The 16,181-nt window shown below is 37.0% G+C and overlaps 2 protein-coding genes across 2 annotated transcripts; both read right to left on the bottom strand.

Annotated features, from left to right (window-relative positions):
* Nucleotides 1-314: 314 nt before the first annotated feature.
* On the bottom strand, nucleotides 315-2,743 carry LOC131796405 (uncharacterized). Its single transcript, XM_066158850.1, has 3 exons — nucleotides 2,686-2,743; nucleotides 1,725-2,150; nucleotides 315-1,059 (listed from the first exon to the last, which is right to left on the bottom strand). Exons 1-3 carry the CDS (start codon nucleotides 2,704-2,706, stop codon nucleotides 604-606), a joined length of 903 nt encoding a protein of 300 aa, XP_066014947.1. The 5' UTR covers nucleotides 2,707-2,743; the 3' UTR covers nucleotides 315-603.
* Nucleotides 2,744-8,320: 5,577 nt separating this feature from the next.
* On the bottom strand, nucleotides 8,321-15,238 carry LOC131796384 (superkiller complex protein 8). The gene is made up of 11 exons (XM_059113963.2): nucleotides 15,158-15,238; nucleotides 14,748-14,781; nucleotides 13,895-14,000; nucleotides 13,342-13,427; nucleotides 11,990-12,076; nucleotides 11,109-11,257; nucleotides 10,579-10,672; nucleotides 10,404-10,497; nucleotides 9,943-10,035; nucleotides 9,692-9,770; nucleotides 8,321-8,476 (listed from the first exon to the last, which is right to left on the bottom strand). The coding sequence occupies exons 1-11, from the start codon at nucleotides 15,158-15,160 to the stop codon at nucleotides 8,387-8,389; spliced, it is 915 nt and encodes a 304-aa protein (XP_058969946.1). The 5' UTR covers nucleotides 15,161-15,238; the 3' UTR covers nucleotides 8,321-8,386.
* Nucleotides 15,239-16,181: the final 943 nt, after the last annotated feature.

Here is a 16,181-nt window from a genome sequence, read left to right as displayed (position 1 = left end):
ATAGCGGTTGAGAAGCATTTTGTGCTAGACGTGCAAGAAATGAGTGCCTGCCTAAGAACGGAAAGCAACACTTATACTAATGGTACCTTGAAATTTTCTTAAGATCCTTTTGAGCGCCATTTTGATACCTAATAGTAGTGAGGATCATTGGTTGTCATTGTATTTTGTGAGAAAGAACTCAATCGGCAACTTTCATCGTGAGACAGACAACGTGTGAAATCATGAGTGCGTAAGCAATTGTAAGAATTGTTTTGGCAGTTTTTGTGAAATATTTATTTTAACAGCAATCTATCATTTTAAAAAGCAATCTCTGTTGAAGTTGAGTACATCGATAAAACGGAATTAAAGAAAATTCTCCAACTCGTACATTTTCATAATGAAAATCAATACAAACCCTCATAACGTATAAGTACGGCGTTTGTCTCAGATATTCCACATTACGCTCGCTGATAATAAATGACCTAGCTAGTCTCAGGGTCGAAGATGTTTGATCATCGCATAAAAAGCTAAGAAACAAAAACAAAGCAGTCACACAGCTAATCAGGAGCTTAAACTTATCGTGACTGTTCGAAATTGTTTGGTTGAAACACAGCATTCGATTGTTCAAGTCTCCATCATCTTCATTTTTTCAAACTTCACTTTGGTTCCTTCGAGGGACTTCAGGTTTTCCTCTAGCTTTGGCAACAAATCCTCGGCTGATTTTCGGTTCGGATTTGTGCTTCTCCAACTGATAATGGCATCAGCAATCCCAATCACGGCACCCAAACCACCAAGGGCTTTTGTAAATGCGGTGACTGCCAGTGTTGTTCCAGCCATTGCTGCACCCTCTGCGCCGGCCATAACTGTTAATCTACCGCCCTGAAACACTGTGTTACTCAGCGCCAATGCTTGTGGTAATGAGGCCCCCAGTTTCATGGCATCTTTTATGGCATTTAAGTGTGGAAGAATTTTGACAATATCGACGAAACCTCGCACGACTTGAACACCAGCTTGAGCAGCCATTTTGGGAACACCAACCAAAAGGAAAAGGATTGCATCGTCTTTGGAGATATCCAATCTCTAAGCAAAAAAATCAACATTTTCTCAATGTTTTAGCATATGCTAAAACAGCTATCCACCTCAGTTTCGGTAGCTAGTGGTGGATATTTGCCTCGCCGCTTCGCGGCTTGGTAGATATCCACCATTGGTATATACCACACAAGTGAGTTTTGCTTTATGCGCCCACTGATTGCCTAACCCTATTCACCTCCAAGCAGCTGATGAGACAAAATCACGCGTTAAGAGTTTCATTTCCGACCATATTTCGGTATATTGATAGAAATAAACTAGATTTTTTCGGTTTCTGTGTGGAAAATACTAAAACAATTATTCCCCTCAGTCTTTGTGAAAATGGTGGATAATTACCTCGCCACTTAGCGGCTCGGTAAATATCTCCCACTATTCACCTTCACTTCGGTAAATAATTGTAAACTAGCCAGCTAGCCACCTCCACTTTGGTGAATATGCGTTAACCATCAACTCTTTAGTCTCACCATTGAGAATAATTTGTCTACTTCCTTTAATAACCATCTTTTTGGCTTTTAAACATTTTGTCTTCTTTTTGCTAAATCACATCCTGTTTGAGATGCGATCTTCATAAGGCCAGGAGACCCAAAGTGTTAAATTATTTGCTAACCTCGGTGTTATCTTTAAACTTAACTTCACGGTAGCATTATCTTAATTACCTGTGCAAGTATTTCAGCTTGTGCATTGAGCTCCTTTTGTAACTTTTCCAACTCAGAATCTTCGGCTTTCATTTCTTCGACTTTAGCTTTAAGATTTCCTCCTTTTACCTTGTTGGCAATAAAGTCGCCAATCGTAGTAGCAACACCAGTGGCTCCGGCTACGACCAAGCCAGCAAGAGCAAGGGGTGCAGCTGGAGTGAAGAGGCCAAAAAAAGATGCCACACCCAGCATCGCTCCACCTGTCTTTGCTCTATTTACCCCTCTTTCTTGCGTTTTGACTTCCTCAATAAAGTCTTGTAGCCACTTAATCATTTCCTCTCGTAAATCTATCATTTTTTGCAACTGATCCAGAAATTTGGACAACAATTCGGCGTCGAATTTTTCGGACATCTTTCGCAGCCACTTAAAACTTTTAACCAATCCTATCTAAAACAGAAAAAAGAAGCTCACATCAACGAAAAAAATTTAGTTACTTCATGTATACTGTTATTTAGATTATATGTCGCACATCTATTTACATATAATTTGTGCGCTGATTTAAAAAATTTTCCTCTCTTAGCCTGTGAGCAGGCCCTTGTTATTATTGTTTCGGTAAGAGCATGAAAAATTATCGTGCGATAAATGGGAAAATTGTTTGGTCGCACGTGATGGGCTGTCACGGACGTTGTTTCCGTGGACGAGACGAAAACGGCCGCAAAAGTTGGAAAGTTCCTTCTTAACGGGGTTGGCGATGCAGAGGTGACATCGAGACATTTACAAACCTGCAACAGAATTAGAAAGATTGGATAATCTACGCTTGTTCTCAGATACTGACAGCCATCTCTGAAAGTGTCTCGTAAGATTTCGCAAAATCAAGGTTTACTGCACTGATTAACAGAGCCATGTGTCGTAGAAGTATTGTAAAGTACTGCTCAATGATCTTTTCACGAAAATAAAACGAACTATTGACCTCAAAATATACCTCCTCAACTGTTGCAGCCATTATCGTCTCGTCCACAGAAACAACACGTGTGACAGCCGATCACGTGCGACTCAACAATTTCCCACTTATCGCGCGATAATTTTTCATATAACATAGCGCGCGTGCTTGCCCTAGATAAGTCCTATTGAGCCGCTATGAACAAAATCTTTATTTACGCACTCCCGTGCGTAAAATTTCCGTTTTTATTGCTGTTTTTAGAATTGTTCAACCTGGGGAATAAAGTACACAGTTGTTAATTGGGAATTTATCAAAACCAAAACAATCAAGGCTGCAAAAAATCTAAATGCGACAAATATTTTCTTCTTCGTGCAGATCCTTGTTGTCGCTCTGTTATAAAATAATTTTCTCATGCTTTTAGCTGTGCGTATATCAAGTTGTGGATGCACGCGGGAAGTTTGGAGAGTACTCAAAAAGCCAGAGTTGCTCTCGGTTGCGCCTCGAGCTACTCTTACGCATTTTTCGTGCTCTCCAAACTTCCCGCGTGCATCCAGAATTCGATATACGCACTCTAAGCGTAAACAAATTTTTCAATTCAGTGCGCGATATTTTGATTTCATCGTCCGATAACATTGATTTGAAAAGTGGATAGCGTGTTCACTATGGGCCACCGTAGTATCGTGATCAGTTTGCGTAAAGAGAAACCAGAGTAATTTTCGTCAAGTGACTTTCGTCAGGTGATCTTCGCCGATGTTTATCAAATCATAAGAAACTCACATCAAATTAAGGCTAGGAAGTAGTAGTAAATTGCAACAAAAAGTGCGCACAAATACAGCGAAGTTGACAGAAACGGAGGCGATTTGACTCTCAGTGGTGGCGAGTTTGTAGTGGTGGCGAATTGACCGAAATCAAACTGAAAATCTGAATACTTTTGCCACCAAAAAATATTTCACTGATTTGGGTAGTCGGCACCGTTAAGCAAACAGAGACAACTAATCAAACGAGAACGCTTACCTGCTTGTAACTCTTTGAGGCTTCAACCATCTGGTGATCCAAGACTGATTAGTGCGGTTTAAATAACCATAACAAGGAACTGAGACTGTGCGTCATTTATCTGCTTCACGTGAACGGAAACTGATTTTGTGTAGGTATCCTTCGGATGTTGTATTGTAAATTTCTTTTTTCTGTTTTTCATTTGTGGTTTGAATGAGTGCCATTAAGTTGAAAAAGATAAGGAGATCGAGTACAGCTACGCAAATGGTTCCGCGTTCTGCGACCGCAAATGAGTTTCCAATTGAACTGCAAACGACCCCTTCTAGACCATGGGTACAAACATACCAAAAAGACGTGTCTCGAGTGCAAGGCCCAAGATCAGTTATCGAACAGGGCTCTTAATGCCTTAACATTCCATACAATAGCACATACCTACAGATCACAGCCCTCATGGAATTTACTTTCACTGGCCGAAAGGAACAAGAAAAGAAAAGCTAAAAAGGTGCGTGCTTCAAGTTCACTTTACAAACCCGAAGCCCTTAACATAACGATGAAGAGGTTACTTTAAGGGAGATCTAAAGTAAAATATCGAAAAAGGAATAAAAATATCGAACAAGGAATAAAAACAACACGGAACAAAACCTTAACATTCCATACAATACAAATAGTATTTTACTTTAAGGGAGATCTTTCGAGCAACTAAATATCGAACAAGGAATAAAAACAACACGAAAAAAAACCTTAACATTCCATACAATACAAATAATATTTTACTTTAAGGAAGATCTTTCGAGCAACTAAATATCGAACAAGGAATAAAAACAACACGAAAAAAACCTTCACATTCCATACAATACAAATAATATTTTACTTTAAGGGAGATCTTTCGAGCAACTAAATATCGAACAAGGATCGAATAAAAACAGCACGAAGAAAACCGAGAGACGTTCCATTGTTCTCGTAAGAGTGCAGTGTTTTATTTACTACTCCTCTTAGGAGTAGTAAACCTAGAGACGCCAGTAGTAAGCCAACGCGTGTTACAGAATCCTCATCTACACTAATTGATTTGATCTATGCAAATTATCCATATGCTGTTCCGATGTCTCCCATATTGCCATCAGCGATCATAGCCTCGTCTATGTTTACCGGAAAATATCTTCTGATTTACCATCTAAGAGACACTCTTCCATCTCTTACAGAAATTTTCGAAATTTTGATGGTGAAAATTTACGAAATGAAATCTCTCAACAAGACTGGTCGTTCAATGAATCAGAAGATCCAAATATGGCATGGTCTGGAAAAAACAACTTTGCGCGTTGTTAACTCTCATGCTCCTTTTCGAACTAAACTTCTAAATGGCAAAACACCCTAGATTGATTCAGCCTTGAAGAAAGGTATGCGCTGTCGCGATACTGCTAAAAGGAAAGCGATAAAAATAAAGAATCCTCAAGACTGGGGCAATTACAGAAAGCTCCGAAATCGAATCAACAATAAAGTGAAAACCACTAAGACATCCTATTATCAAAATAGTTTTATTCAATCCAAAAATCTATATAGTATCTCTGCTAGGTTTATTCGTGAGTGTGCTGATATTATTTCAGGCCCGTTATGCGATCTATTTAATAAATCCCTGTGTCTGGTATATTTCCTGACGACTGGAAATGTGCCAGAGTGATTCCGTTGTTTAGACAGGGCGAGTCATCTGACTTAAACAACTAGCGACCTATCTCAGTCATTTCCGTAGTCGCCAAAGTGTTCGAGAGGATTGTGTACGATCAGTTATACAATTTCAAAATAGTGAAAAAATCAGCTCTAAACAACAATCTGATTTCCGGTCTCTACACTCAACTGTTACTGCACTTCTAAAAGCCACCGTCTGACAGTTGGGCGTTTAAATATCGATCGTGGCTACGTCAATGCCGTAGTGTTTCTCGACTTCAAAAAGGCATTCGACATGTACTGTTGATCATGAGATTTTACCAACTGAAATGAATCGGTGTGGAATTCAAGGTAAAACTCTTGATTGGTTTGAATCGTATTGGACAAATCGTACACAACGGTGCTCTGTTAACGGTTGTCTCTCTGACTTCACCACTCTTAAATGTGGTGTGCCACAGGGAACGATCCTTGGTCCTCTTTTATTTCTAATCAGTTATATCAACGATTTGCCTAACTGTCTTTCGTTCAGCATACTTAGAATGAATGCTGATGACACCCACATTACTTATGCTGGTTCTGATTTGCATTTGACTCAGTCTAGTCTATCTCACGACCTTGAAAAGCTAAGCAAATGGCTTGTGTCTAACAGACTTACCTTGAACGCGACAAAAACTGAATATATGTTGATCGGCTCCAGGTATCTGATAGACAAAACCGATTGACCAAGTTTCCTCTGTGAAATCACTTGGAATATAAATCGATGAAAATTTAACGTGGCATTCCCACACTGATAAACTGTGTAAAATGATTGCTTCTGCAATGGGAGTCATAAAGCGAGTTAAGCCATTTGTGCCTCAATCCACCCTACTCAATAAATACAACTCACTAGTTCAATCTCACTTTAATTACTGCAGCCTAGTCTGGGGTAACTGTAGCAAAACATTATCTAACAAGCTACAAAAACTACAAAACCGTGCTGCATGAGTAATAACTTCATCAAAATATGACGTAGATGTCGATTCTTTGTTTCACAAACTCATTTGGAAAGACTTGAAATCTGAAAGTCAAATTCAGAATGCCTTAATGGTTTTTTCAATTCTTTAAACGGGCTGGTTCTTAGGATTTTTAGGTTTTAGGATGTTAGTCACTGTATTAGAATTTATTGTACCTGATGAATTTTTTACCGTGTATAAATAAATAAGTAAATGAATACATAAATAAATAAATAAATAAATAAATGGACAACTCGCTATAATGGCCTCGTTTCAACAAAGTAGGCAGTTAGACAACAACTGATGTACTGTGGAGGTAAGGCGAGGTATTTTTTATTGAAAATTTGACTGTATTTTTACATCCTGAGAGCAGTTGTTAACATTCCCATACAAACTCTTATATTTTTGCCATGACGCTCATAAGCAAGATGATCATCTTACATGCAGCTGGAGTTTGGGCCGCCTGTGGCAGCGTAATAACTTAATGACTATTACATTTGCGTTAGTGTAACAGGAAATCATGATTCTGATAAACGCAATAACACAATGACTTCACGGCTACCTTTGTGTCGGTACGTAGGGAACTCTAAGATAGCCGGTAACGCAATGACTTAACGGCTATATTTGCGTCGGTGTATAAGGAAACTCTAAGATAGCTGTTGTGCTGTTTGTGAGACAAACTACTACACGTGTTTTGCAAAGAACACCATCTTTTATTCTACCCCAGAATCCTCTTGTACGTACATGATTCATGTAAGCTAACACAACAGCAGCCAGTAACGCAATGACTTAACGGCTACCTTTGCGAGAGGGAAATTATAAGATAGCTAGTAACGCAACTTTTAATGGCTACCTTTGCGTCTATATATAAGGAAATTATAATATAAGTGGTGTCCAATGTAATCAAAAACAGCTTTGCCTAGCGTGGTATAGTTCGAAACTAACTGCGCAGTAAAACTTGAAATCGAGGAAACTTTCGACCGCCGAACACTGAGTATCTATGAATTGCGCGCCCGGAAGTTCGCAATAAGCCTCGAAGTCACAGATTTCGTTTTAAGTCAGTTTAAATAAACACAGAGCGCCGAGCTTAAGCTAGCCTGCAGTTCAGGCGTCTTATTAGGGCGGGCTAACGCTGCAAGCTCATGATCGTTTATCCGACCGGCCATGTTTGATTTGGAGTTAGAGTGGACGGTAAGGGTAGGAGGCGGGGGAGGGGTTCACTCCCTTACCCCCACCCCTCTCCATATTTTTACCGATGACCGCCCCCTTGGTAGAAATTTCTTTCTCTTCCAAGCCTTCCGTTGGCATTAAAATCAAAGATGGCGGCCATAATTTTTGTCAAGAAAATAACAATTTCGCCCGCTCTACATGCTAAGCTTATGCAAAACTCGCAGTTCGGTGGAAATCGTGAAATGTCCAGCTATCTAAAAACGCATCTGATGGTGAACTGAAATTAGCAAATATTTTCGACTGCCGGACACCGGTCCGGCTGCCGCTGGACACAGCGAATTTTTTATGATACGACATTCAAGCTACCGTGTAATAAAAAGTTTGTTCATTCAACAGTTGTGGGTTCATCGTGACGTGAAGCGGTTAAAAAGGTTTAGAGAGCACTCTAGAAGCTGCTCCTCGAACGGATCTTACGCATCTTTTGTCTTCTACAACTGGGAACTGCACTAAGCACTTAATGACCGGTCCAAAGGAAGTCAAACCTCACCGTGCTGTTTCCTTTGAGGTCAGTCGTTAAGCGTTTTGCTACTCTTCAATTTAAATATCGAACAAACTTATCCTGATTGAAAACGTTTAGCTTCCATGACTGCAAAAACAAAAAATATATACTTTCTTGACGCAGGCTGGCACTCAGATTTGCCGCACTGATCAAGCACGAGTCGAGAGTTCAATTTCAGTATTGTTTCTCGACGGATTTAGTAAATTTTTACAAATAGCATCGAAATAGCACGCGACTAGTTCTTCTCCAATCGACTACATCTTTGTTCAGTTGGTCTGCTAGAGAAATTGAGACAATCCACTCATCCAAAGAAATAAAACCGAATTTATCTCACTAAATATTACAAGAGAAAACAAAATTAATTAAAAGGTCACAGAGGGCAGTTATAAACAATAATGGACTTGTCGTCAGAGACGGAGACAATCTTGGAGCCTGTGGCGTTATACTTCACTCCCCAAACCTACAGTAGAAAAATCAAATTATAATAAGAACTTGCAAACCAATTAAAAGATGAATATGAAAGTGGTCTTCGCAGTAATGAGCAGTACTTGAGCAATAGTGATAATAAGCCTTGAAAAATATCCTAGCCTGCTACGTATTCAAACATGTTCAAATCCTGTTCTGGCCAGAATCTCTTTTTCAGGCCTTATTATCACTACTGCTCAAGTACTGTTCATTACTGCAAAGATCACTTTCATATTCATGTCTTCATCTGCAGTTCACATGTATTATTTTCATATACACTCGATTGCAAAAACGTTGACACCTTGAAAGCATAAACTGTGAACGATGAGACCCAATGGTCCGAGTATGCTTTGGGCATACTTTTTTTCCCAGCAATGTATTTTTTATTGCAAAGAATAAGAATAGTAAATTATTGATTATCATGATGGAAATGAGGTTATTGTTTAAGCACTACCCACAAATCTGTCGGGTCTCATCGTTCACGGTTTATGCTTTCAAGGTGTCAACGTTTTTGCAATTGAGTGTATTCACAGTTATAAACTGAAATGTCTTATCAAAAGATAATTTTAGTGCAATCTTGAAACTCCAGCAGAGAGAGAGAGAGGAAGGGTATAAAACAGTCATATAAGTAAAATGGATTCACCAGAGCACTATACTTCCCGAGCAAGTTCGTAATATAAAAATAATAGCTACCTGGCACAAAAATATGCTAATACACTTGTTTGTGGACATCATCTACCAGATAATGCCAAAGGAAGACTGATTGGGATTCTTAACGAAACAGTAGACAAACGTTTATCATCTTGAACTGAACAATGAATGAAGACCCTTGTCCTGTTTTACATAAGGATTGAAAATTGGTAAAAATCACTAAAAAATAAAATCACCCGAAATTTGGTCTGGTGATGCTTTTAGATCAAGAGATTTATATTCTCTTGCTTTAGACCCAATACCACCTGAACAAAAATAATGTAATGGATGACAAATGGATGTGGTGTTTTGTGGGATTTTCATCAATAAGGACACTTCTTGTTGCTTATCATGTGGTATATGAGTCCCATAAACATTCAATCCTGGACAATTCCCCAGTATTTCAGACATGCCTTGGAACTCTTAACAAATAGAGCTTAATTTAAAATACATGTGTATGCATTCAACTAAGTTGCCACAGCAGCACTAAAGGAAACTGATTATTCAATTCTACGATTACCTGGTCATTGTGTTCATAAAATGTCTGAATACACTGCCTTGAGCCTGCATCCCAAACTTTTACTGTCTTGTCACTGGAACTGAAATGCAACAGAAGAAAATAGTTGTTCCTTAACCCTGTTAAAAACACACAAATCTTCGCAAATTTTATAACAAATCTTATTTAGTTTAACACAATTGGCAGACAATCTTTTTCTCTTAAATAAACTTGATTTGTGGATTATTTTAATTACAATACAAAATGGTGAATACCTCGAGACAAAGTGTGTGTTGTCTGGACAAAATGAAACACCAAGAACCCATGAGCCATGTCCTGACAGAGTCCCGGCTAAATTAGCATGTTGTCTGTAGAACGTGAAATTACCAAAACAAACAAACAGACAAAAAACAAAGAAAAGAGGACACAAAGAGTCATCCAGATCTAAGCATTGACATGTAAACGATGTAATCAAAATGACAATATCTTTTACAACCACCAACCAATCCTGCAATGAGTAGCTAAAGCATAATATTTTAAGGGTGCAACAAGTACATGCACATGCATGTATATGTACAAGTATATGTACATGTACATGTAGATGTACAAGTACATGTACATGCATGTATATCTTCATCCCGCAGCTGAAATAAATCTGCAAAATCTTGCTCAGAAAGCAGAGCCTAGTATGGGAATCAGTAATAATTGACAAGGAAGAAGGAGTCTTGAATGGTACACATCATACATCTTGATATGATTGTCATCTGAAGCTGTGATCAACAGCTGGGAGTCAGGTGAAAATGTCAAAGATCTGATGGGCATGGCATGACCTGAAAGATTGATGAAAAAATGTGAAATCACTGCCAAAGTGGTTGGAGGACTATTAAGAAGAATTCATTTCAATTTCTAACCTTCTAGAGTGTGAAGTAATTTTCCAGTTGTAAGGTCAAAAATATTGATTATTCCATCGATGGCTCCACAAGCTATGTAGTGACCATCAGGGCTCTGAAATTAAATATAGGAAAACAAATAATCAAAATATTTATGTCCGTAATAACAATTTCAATATAAGTTACAGTGATAATAAAATGATGGCAATTATTATTATTATTATTATTATTATTATTATTATTATTATTATTGTTATTATTATTATCATCATCATCATTTATATATTGTTCATAGTAGTATCATTATTTACTATATTAGTTTACTAAATCATTACTACGTTATAGTAGGCTAATATATCCATTGGAATGTCCACTAGCATTCCAGGAACTACAGTTTTAAAGAACACTTCTTGCTTACAGGCAGACTGGGAAATAATATATTGGAATAACTAAGTAGACAGAAAACTTAATAGACAAAGTTTTGGAATAGACTGGATATAGATTTGAGCACACAAAGCACAGTTTTAATAGAATCTGTATGACTAACATACATAAGCTATGCTCATGGTGAATTTTCCTCTTGTATCCAAGGCACTTTCTTTTTTACCACTTTCCACACCTATCAAGTTTATTTTTCCAGCATGGCTGCCAGTTGCTATAAGTTTAGAGTCTGGAGAAAATGCCACTGTCCATGTGTCCACTGTGAAGGAAAAAATAACATTAAATCTTATCCTTTAATTTGTTATTGATTGCAGAAAGGAAAAATTCCCTATTGAGTTGTGATTGATTGAAATTAATTTCATTAACTTCTCTTTGAAAATGGTTTTTTATCAAAAATTTGTGCTGCCCTCATGACCAATCAAATGTAAACTATCAACCAATTGTGCCTTTGTGCAATATGCTTGTTTTCTTTTCAACCTCTCCAAGGTGCCTTGCAATGTCCTTTTTCATTCCTATGGGCCATTACTAGTTTATGATCACTTGTGTTGTGGTTTTGGTTAAATTAAAACACTCAAACTAAACCTCTGTATGAAAGACTGATAGCTCATAAAATATAATTTTCACTATGATGAAATACACAATGATTTACTCACAAAATACTGTTTTTTGACAAAAAACACAACTTATTAGACCTTGGGTTCCAACCTTCTCACTTCAAAATATTTTAAATACTTCCTAAATCAGTAACAGAAAATTTATCAAGTGCAATTGGCTTAAGCTTAAACTGATAGCCAAGCTCTTTTACCTATTACCCCTTATACATCCACCAATTATATGGCAAGTCTTATCTTACTTAACCAATGTGGCAGCAAAGTAGGAGGGATCATCAGTCATTCTCTCTATTACATAAAGTCTGACTAAATGTGTGACTAAGATATGACCATCATGTACAGAACTTAAAGTTAACACAAAGAAGGTTGCAGCATTGTACCTGGACCACAATCAATGGCTTTAAGTTGTTTCCCAGATTCTAAATCCCATATTCTGATATGACTGTCTAATGAACTTGATGCAGCAACTATCAGTTGGTACTCTCGTCAAGGATTTTTCGATTTCAGCAGTCTATCAATCAGCTCTTAGACATGCTCTTAGACATTTTAGCATGGCAAAATCCTCAGTCATTTAGAGAATAACATACATGCAAAAAACTCTACAGTACTACAGAAAGAGGTCTTTCAGGGCATTGACCTCTAAAAATGACTAGCATCTAATGCCTCCTTACAAAATCACCCCTCAATCAAACTTGAAGGTCACGAGAATAAAGGTAATGATCACCAACTCAAGAGGCTCTTGATTGTTAAACAAATTCTTCTTATCAGCACCTTTGGAAATGTATAGAAAACAGTATGGAGAATATATATTAAGATGTCATGGTATAAAGGGTTAAGGTATCCAAGCAGGGGATTTTTTACCCTTTGGAGTAAGAGTGCACTAAGAAGTGCATTGAATGACAGACAAGTGGTAAACAAAAAGATTGCTTGATTTCCACTTCTTAAGGTTGCAGGCCCCACCTATTATGTACCCAGTATAGCCGCAAACGCTAATCACACGTATTTCAAACTTTACTAGAACAAACTTGACACATTGTTGAATACGGTAACTGAAAATGACAAAATTACAAACACGCGAATGAGCATAAAATAACTTACATAGTATGAGTGAAAGTACTGGAAAACGACAAAGCGAGATAAACAAGGATACTTACAAGACGAATGTGACCAACCCAAAGACGAAAACATGAAACCCAGAGCTAGATATGTAACGGTAATTTTCACAAACTAGACAACTAACCAAATAAATTACGCGCAACCAATATATATACGATATGCAAATAAATATAACAAGTACAAAACTGGTAACTGACAAAGGACACTAATGGAAGACGAGAAAATAAACACCTAACACGAAACTATGAAACACCAACACTAACAAAAAATGATAGTACAAATTCTTGCGCCTACACCCAGTAATTGATATCAGATTCTACCTTCCAAGTAGAAAGAGCTTACAGATCACATGATAAGAAACAAAAACTTGTGAGAATACTAATATATGTTCCAAGTTTTAAACCTCAGTTCACTGATGAGTTGATTTGACTCAATAAATGGCTAATAATAAATATTTGACTCAATAATTGGCTAATAATAAATATTATAATAAATAATAATAATTACCACTATTTTCTATTGAGAGATGAAAAATCCTAAAACCTTCCTTAGAATATCAAGACACAAGGTTGTTATTTACATAAGTTGAAGCTACTGTAGTATTGATTTAGGATACTTGTCCCAGTTAAATTAATATCCACTGACACCACACCAAGTTGATGACCTTCAAAATTAAATCTAGGTTCCAGCTTTTCTTCATTCCTAAAAACACAATTTAACATCAGTATTATCAGCGTCAAATAATTGGTACCTTTACTGCTGCATGATAATTTTACAGATGCGGAGTTTATTTTCTTGGTAAACAGAACAAATTCATTTCCTATCAAGGTCAGTTTTAGACCTTTGAAAAAAATCACAAACAATGCAATGCGATTAATTTATCAACTGCTTGAGTGTTTTTGATGAGATCAGAGATGTCAGCAGTATCATTTTTGTCTCCTGCTAACCAAGGTAATTTTCTTAAATTAAACTAAAGCAATTTTACTATAAATGAGCAAAATGTTAGTCATGTAATTACATTAATTCTGATAAAAAATCTTACAATTCTGAAGGGTAAAATGGACAAAAAAATTAAACAATTATTATTGTTGACTAAAGACCTAAATTAGAAAAAAAGGTTTAGCTCTGAACAGGTTAAATGAAGACAAATTCAATGAAAATTTCCTTACCATCTCCAGCATTTTACCATATCATCAACAGCACCACTTATAATATTCTCTATTCCATCTTTATCACTAGTTCCCCATGCAACTGTCCAGATACTGTCCTCATGAGCTAGAGAAAAATAACTTCCATGTTACACATTACATGAGTCTACTCTGAGGGTGCTAAACAAAAACTGGAACAATCTCAGATAGAATTCTGTTATTAACCAGAACTGTCAAGTCAAATTGGACAAATATTTTCTACTAAACTCTTATCCATTAAATCTTAAGGAATTTTTTAAAAAGATTATGGAAAACTCCTGAACAACACCCCTTCATTGCAAAATTGACCAAGATAAATGTAACAAAAGATGTTTTCACCAAAACAATATCTAATGAAATTTTACCCATTAAATCATAAGGAATTGTTTAAAAGATTATGGAAACTCTTTGAAAACACCTATTCATTGTAAAATTGACCATGACAAGTGCAGCAAAGGATGTGTTTACCAGCTAAAGTACAAAATAGGTTCATGATTAATATGAAAAGTACAGGAGGCAGCCACAGACAGATAACACTAAAATATGTTTCCTTTCATGTCTATTTAAGATTGCTGATAAAATTTGATAAGATCACAACAAGGTCCAAAGCAGGAGTTATAAGTATATAACTGATGCAACAGGAAACCACAGGCACATACACCTTTAAATATTTTTATTTCAATTTAAGAAAAAGGCATAATTCTGTAAATATTAAGGGTATTGGAGTAGAATTGTAGTCAAAATATTACTTAAATAACTCTTACTTTACCAATTCTCTCTTTATTTTAAAGAAATTTTAACATACTATGACATACTACTACTCAGGAATGAATACCTTGCTCTTGCTTGTAGCAGACACTGTATTGAGACTAGACAAAGAAAAGAACGGTGTCATGGATGAGGAAGTCTCTCAAATCAACGTACATGAAACGTTCCAAGTTAACAATGCAGGTTAAACAGTACTCCGAAACATGCAAAAACTTTGGCTCTGTCATAATTATATTACGTTTCAAAATTTGCATCAGCACCTCACTTCTTTAATTCATGAACATGATAAAAGTTATATATATATATATATGTAATTATAAGTCAACAAAGTTTTTACGCTCATTAAAATCGAAATCAAATTGATTGTACATATAGAATATAAGCATCAAATCTACATGTATTTCAGGAAAAACTTCATAAATGCAACAGATACATGCAAAATTGAACGTCAAACAAATCTAGGAGTATTTTACCCACCATGGTTTAAAGAAGACGGGAAATTTCAAGAGGAAATCGCGTCCGTCTATCAGGCAGCCATCTTGAATCGGCTCAGGCCAGCGTTTACTGCTGCTAGGCACGCTCTGTGAATACATGCGCAGTGTAGCGCTGTCTTACAATCTACAAAGATGTCGTTTGCCGGGAGAACTTTGACTGTGCTTGGCCGATCTGCCATCCGTACGCGCTGTACGGCTTTACAGCGTTACCGTGGAGACTTTTCGAATGCACCAGGAGATGTGAGTATGCCATAATTGTAATTATAATATAGCCTCTTGTGAGTAATTTGATTCGTTTTCCCATCATTGAACTACAAAATTTCGACGGATGTGTAAATCGAGCTTATATTGTGATCAACGTTGATATAGTTGTATGGTTTACGCCGGTTTCGCTACTTGTCGAGTTCGCTACTTTCGAGTTCGCTACATGTTCCTTACCGCATAACCGAGTTCGCTACTTATCATAACCGAGTTCGCTACTTGTACCTCGATGCAAAATTTAAGACTTGTAGCAGAGAAGTTGTGGGAGCAATCACATGGCACAACTCTGTTTAACGTTGTGTCGCATTCCAACGCCGAGACTCGCGACAATTAAGACCGATTCCGTTCAAAGTTCGAGCAATACGTGCAAAAATTATTTACTAAAAATCTACTTAAAGAACACTGACTTCTTGAATGCTATTTAAAACATCTCATCGTAATTCACTTCTCTAAGTGACCCCGCGATGAAACCCTCAAGCATTCTCGAGAAATTTAATGTCAAACCTCGTAAGAATGCTAAAAGCGAGTGTTATTGTATTTTTGACCAACGCGAAATGGCCATTTTAACTCAAATATGGAAAATATATGGATAGTGAAGTTTATAGAATGTATTAAGTATACCTGTCGTCGTCATTTGTGTCTTTTGGATGTTAATAAAGTTAAAGTTTGGTAGCGAACTCGGTTATCATAAGTAGCGAATTCGGTTATGCGGTAGAGAACATGTAGCGAACTCGAACGTAGCGAAC

The sequence above is a fragment of the Pocillopora verrucosa genome, chromosome 1, assembly GCF_036669915.1.
Source record: "Pocillopora verrucosa isolate sample1 chromosome 1, ASM3666991v2, whole genome shotgun sequence".
NCBI classification, from domain to species: domain Eukaryota; kingdom Metazoa; phylum Cnidaria; class Anthozoa; order Scleractinia; family Pocilloporidae; genus Pocillopora; species Pocillopora verrucosa.
The sequence above is the reverse complement of the archived record's forward strand: the minus strand, read 5'-3'. Positions and strand labels throughout refer to the sequence as shown.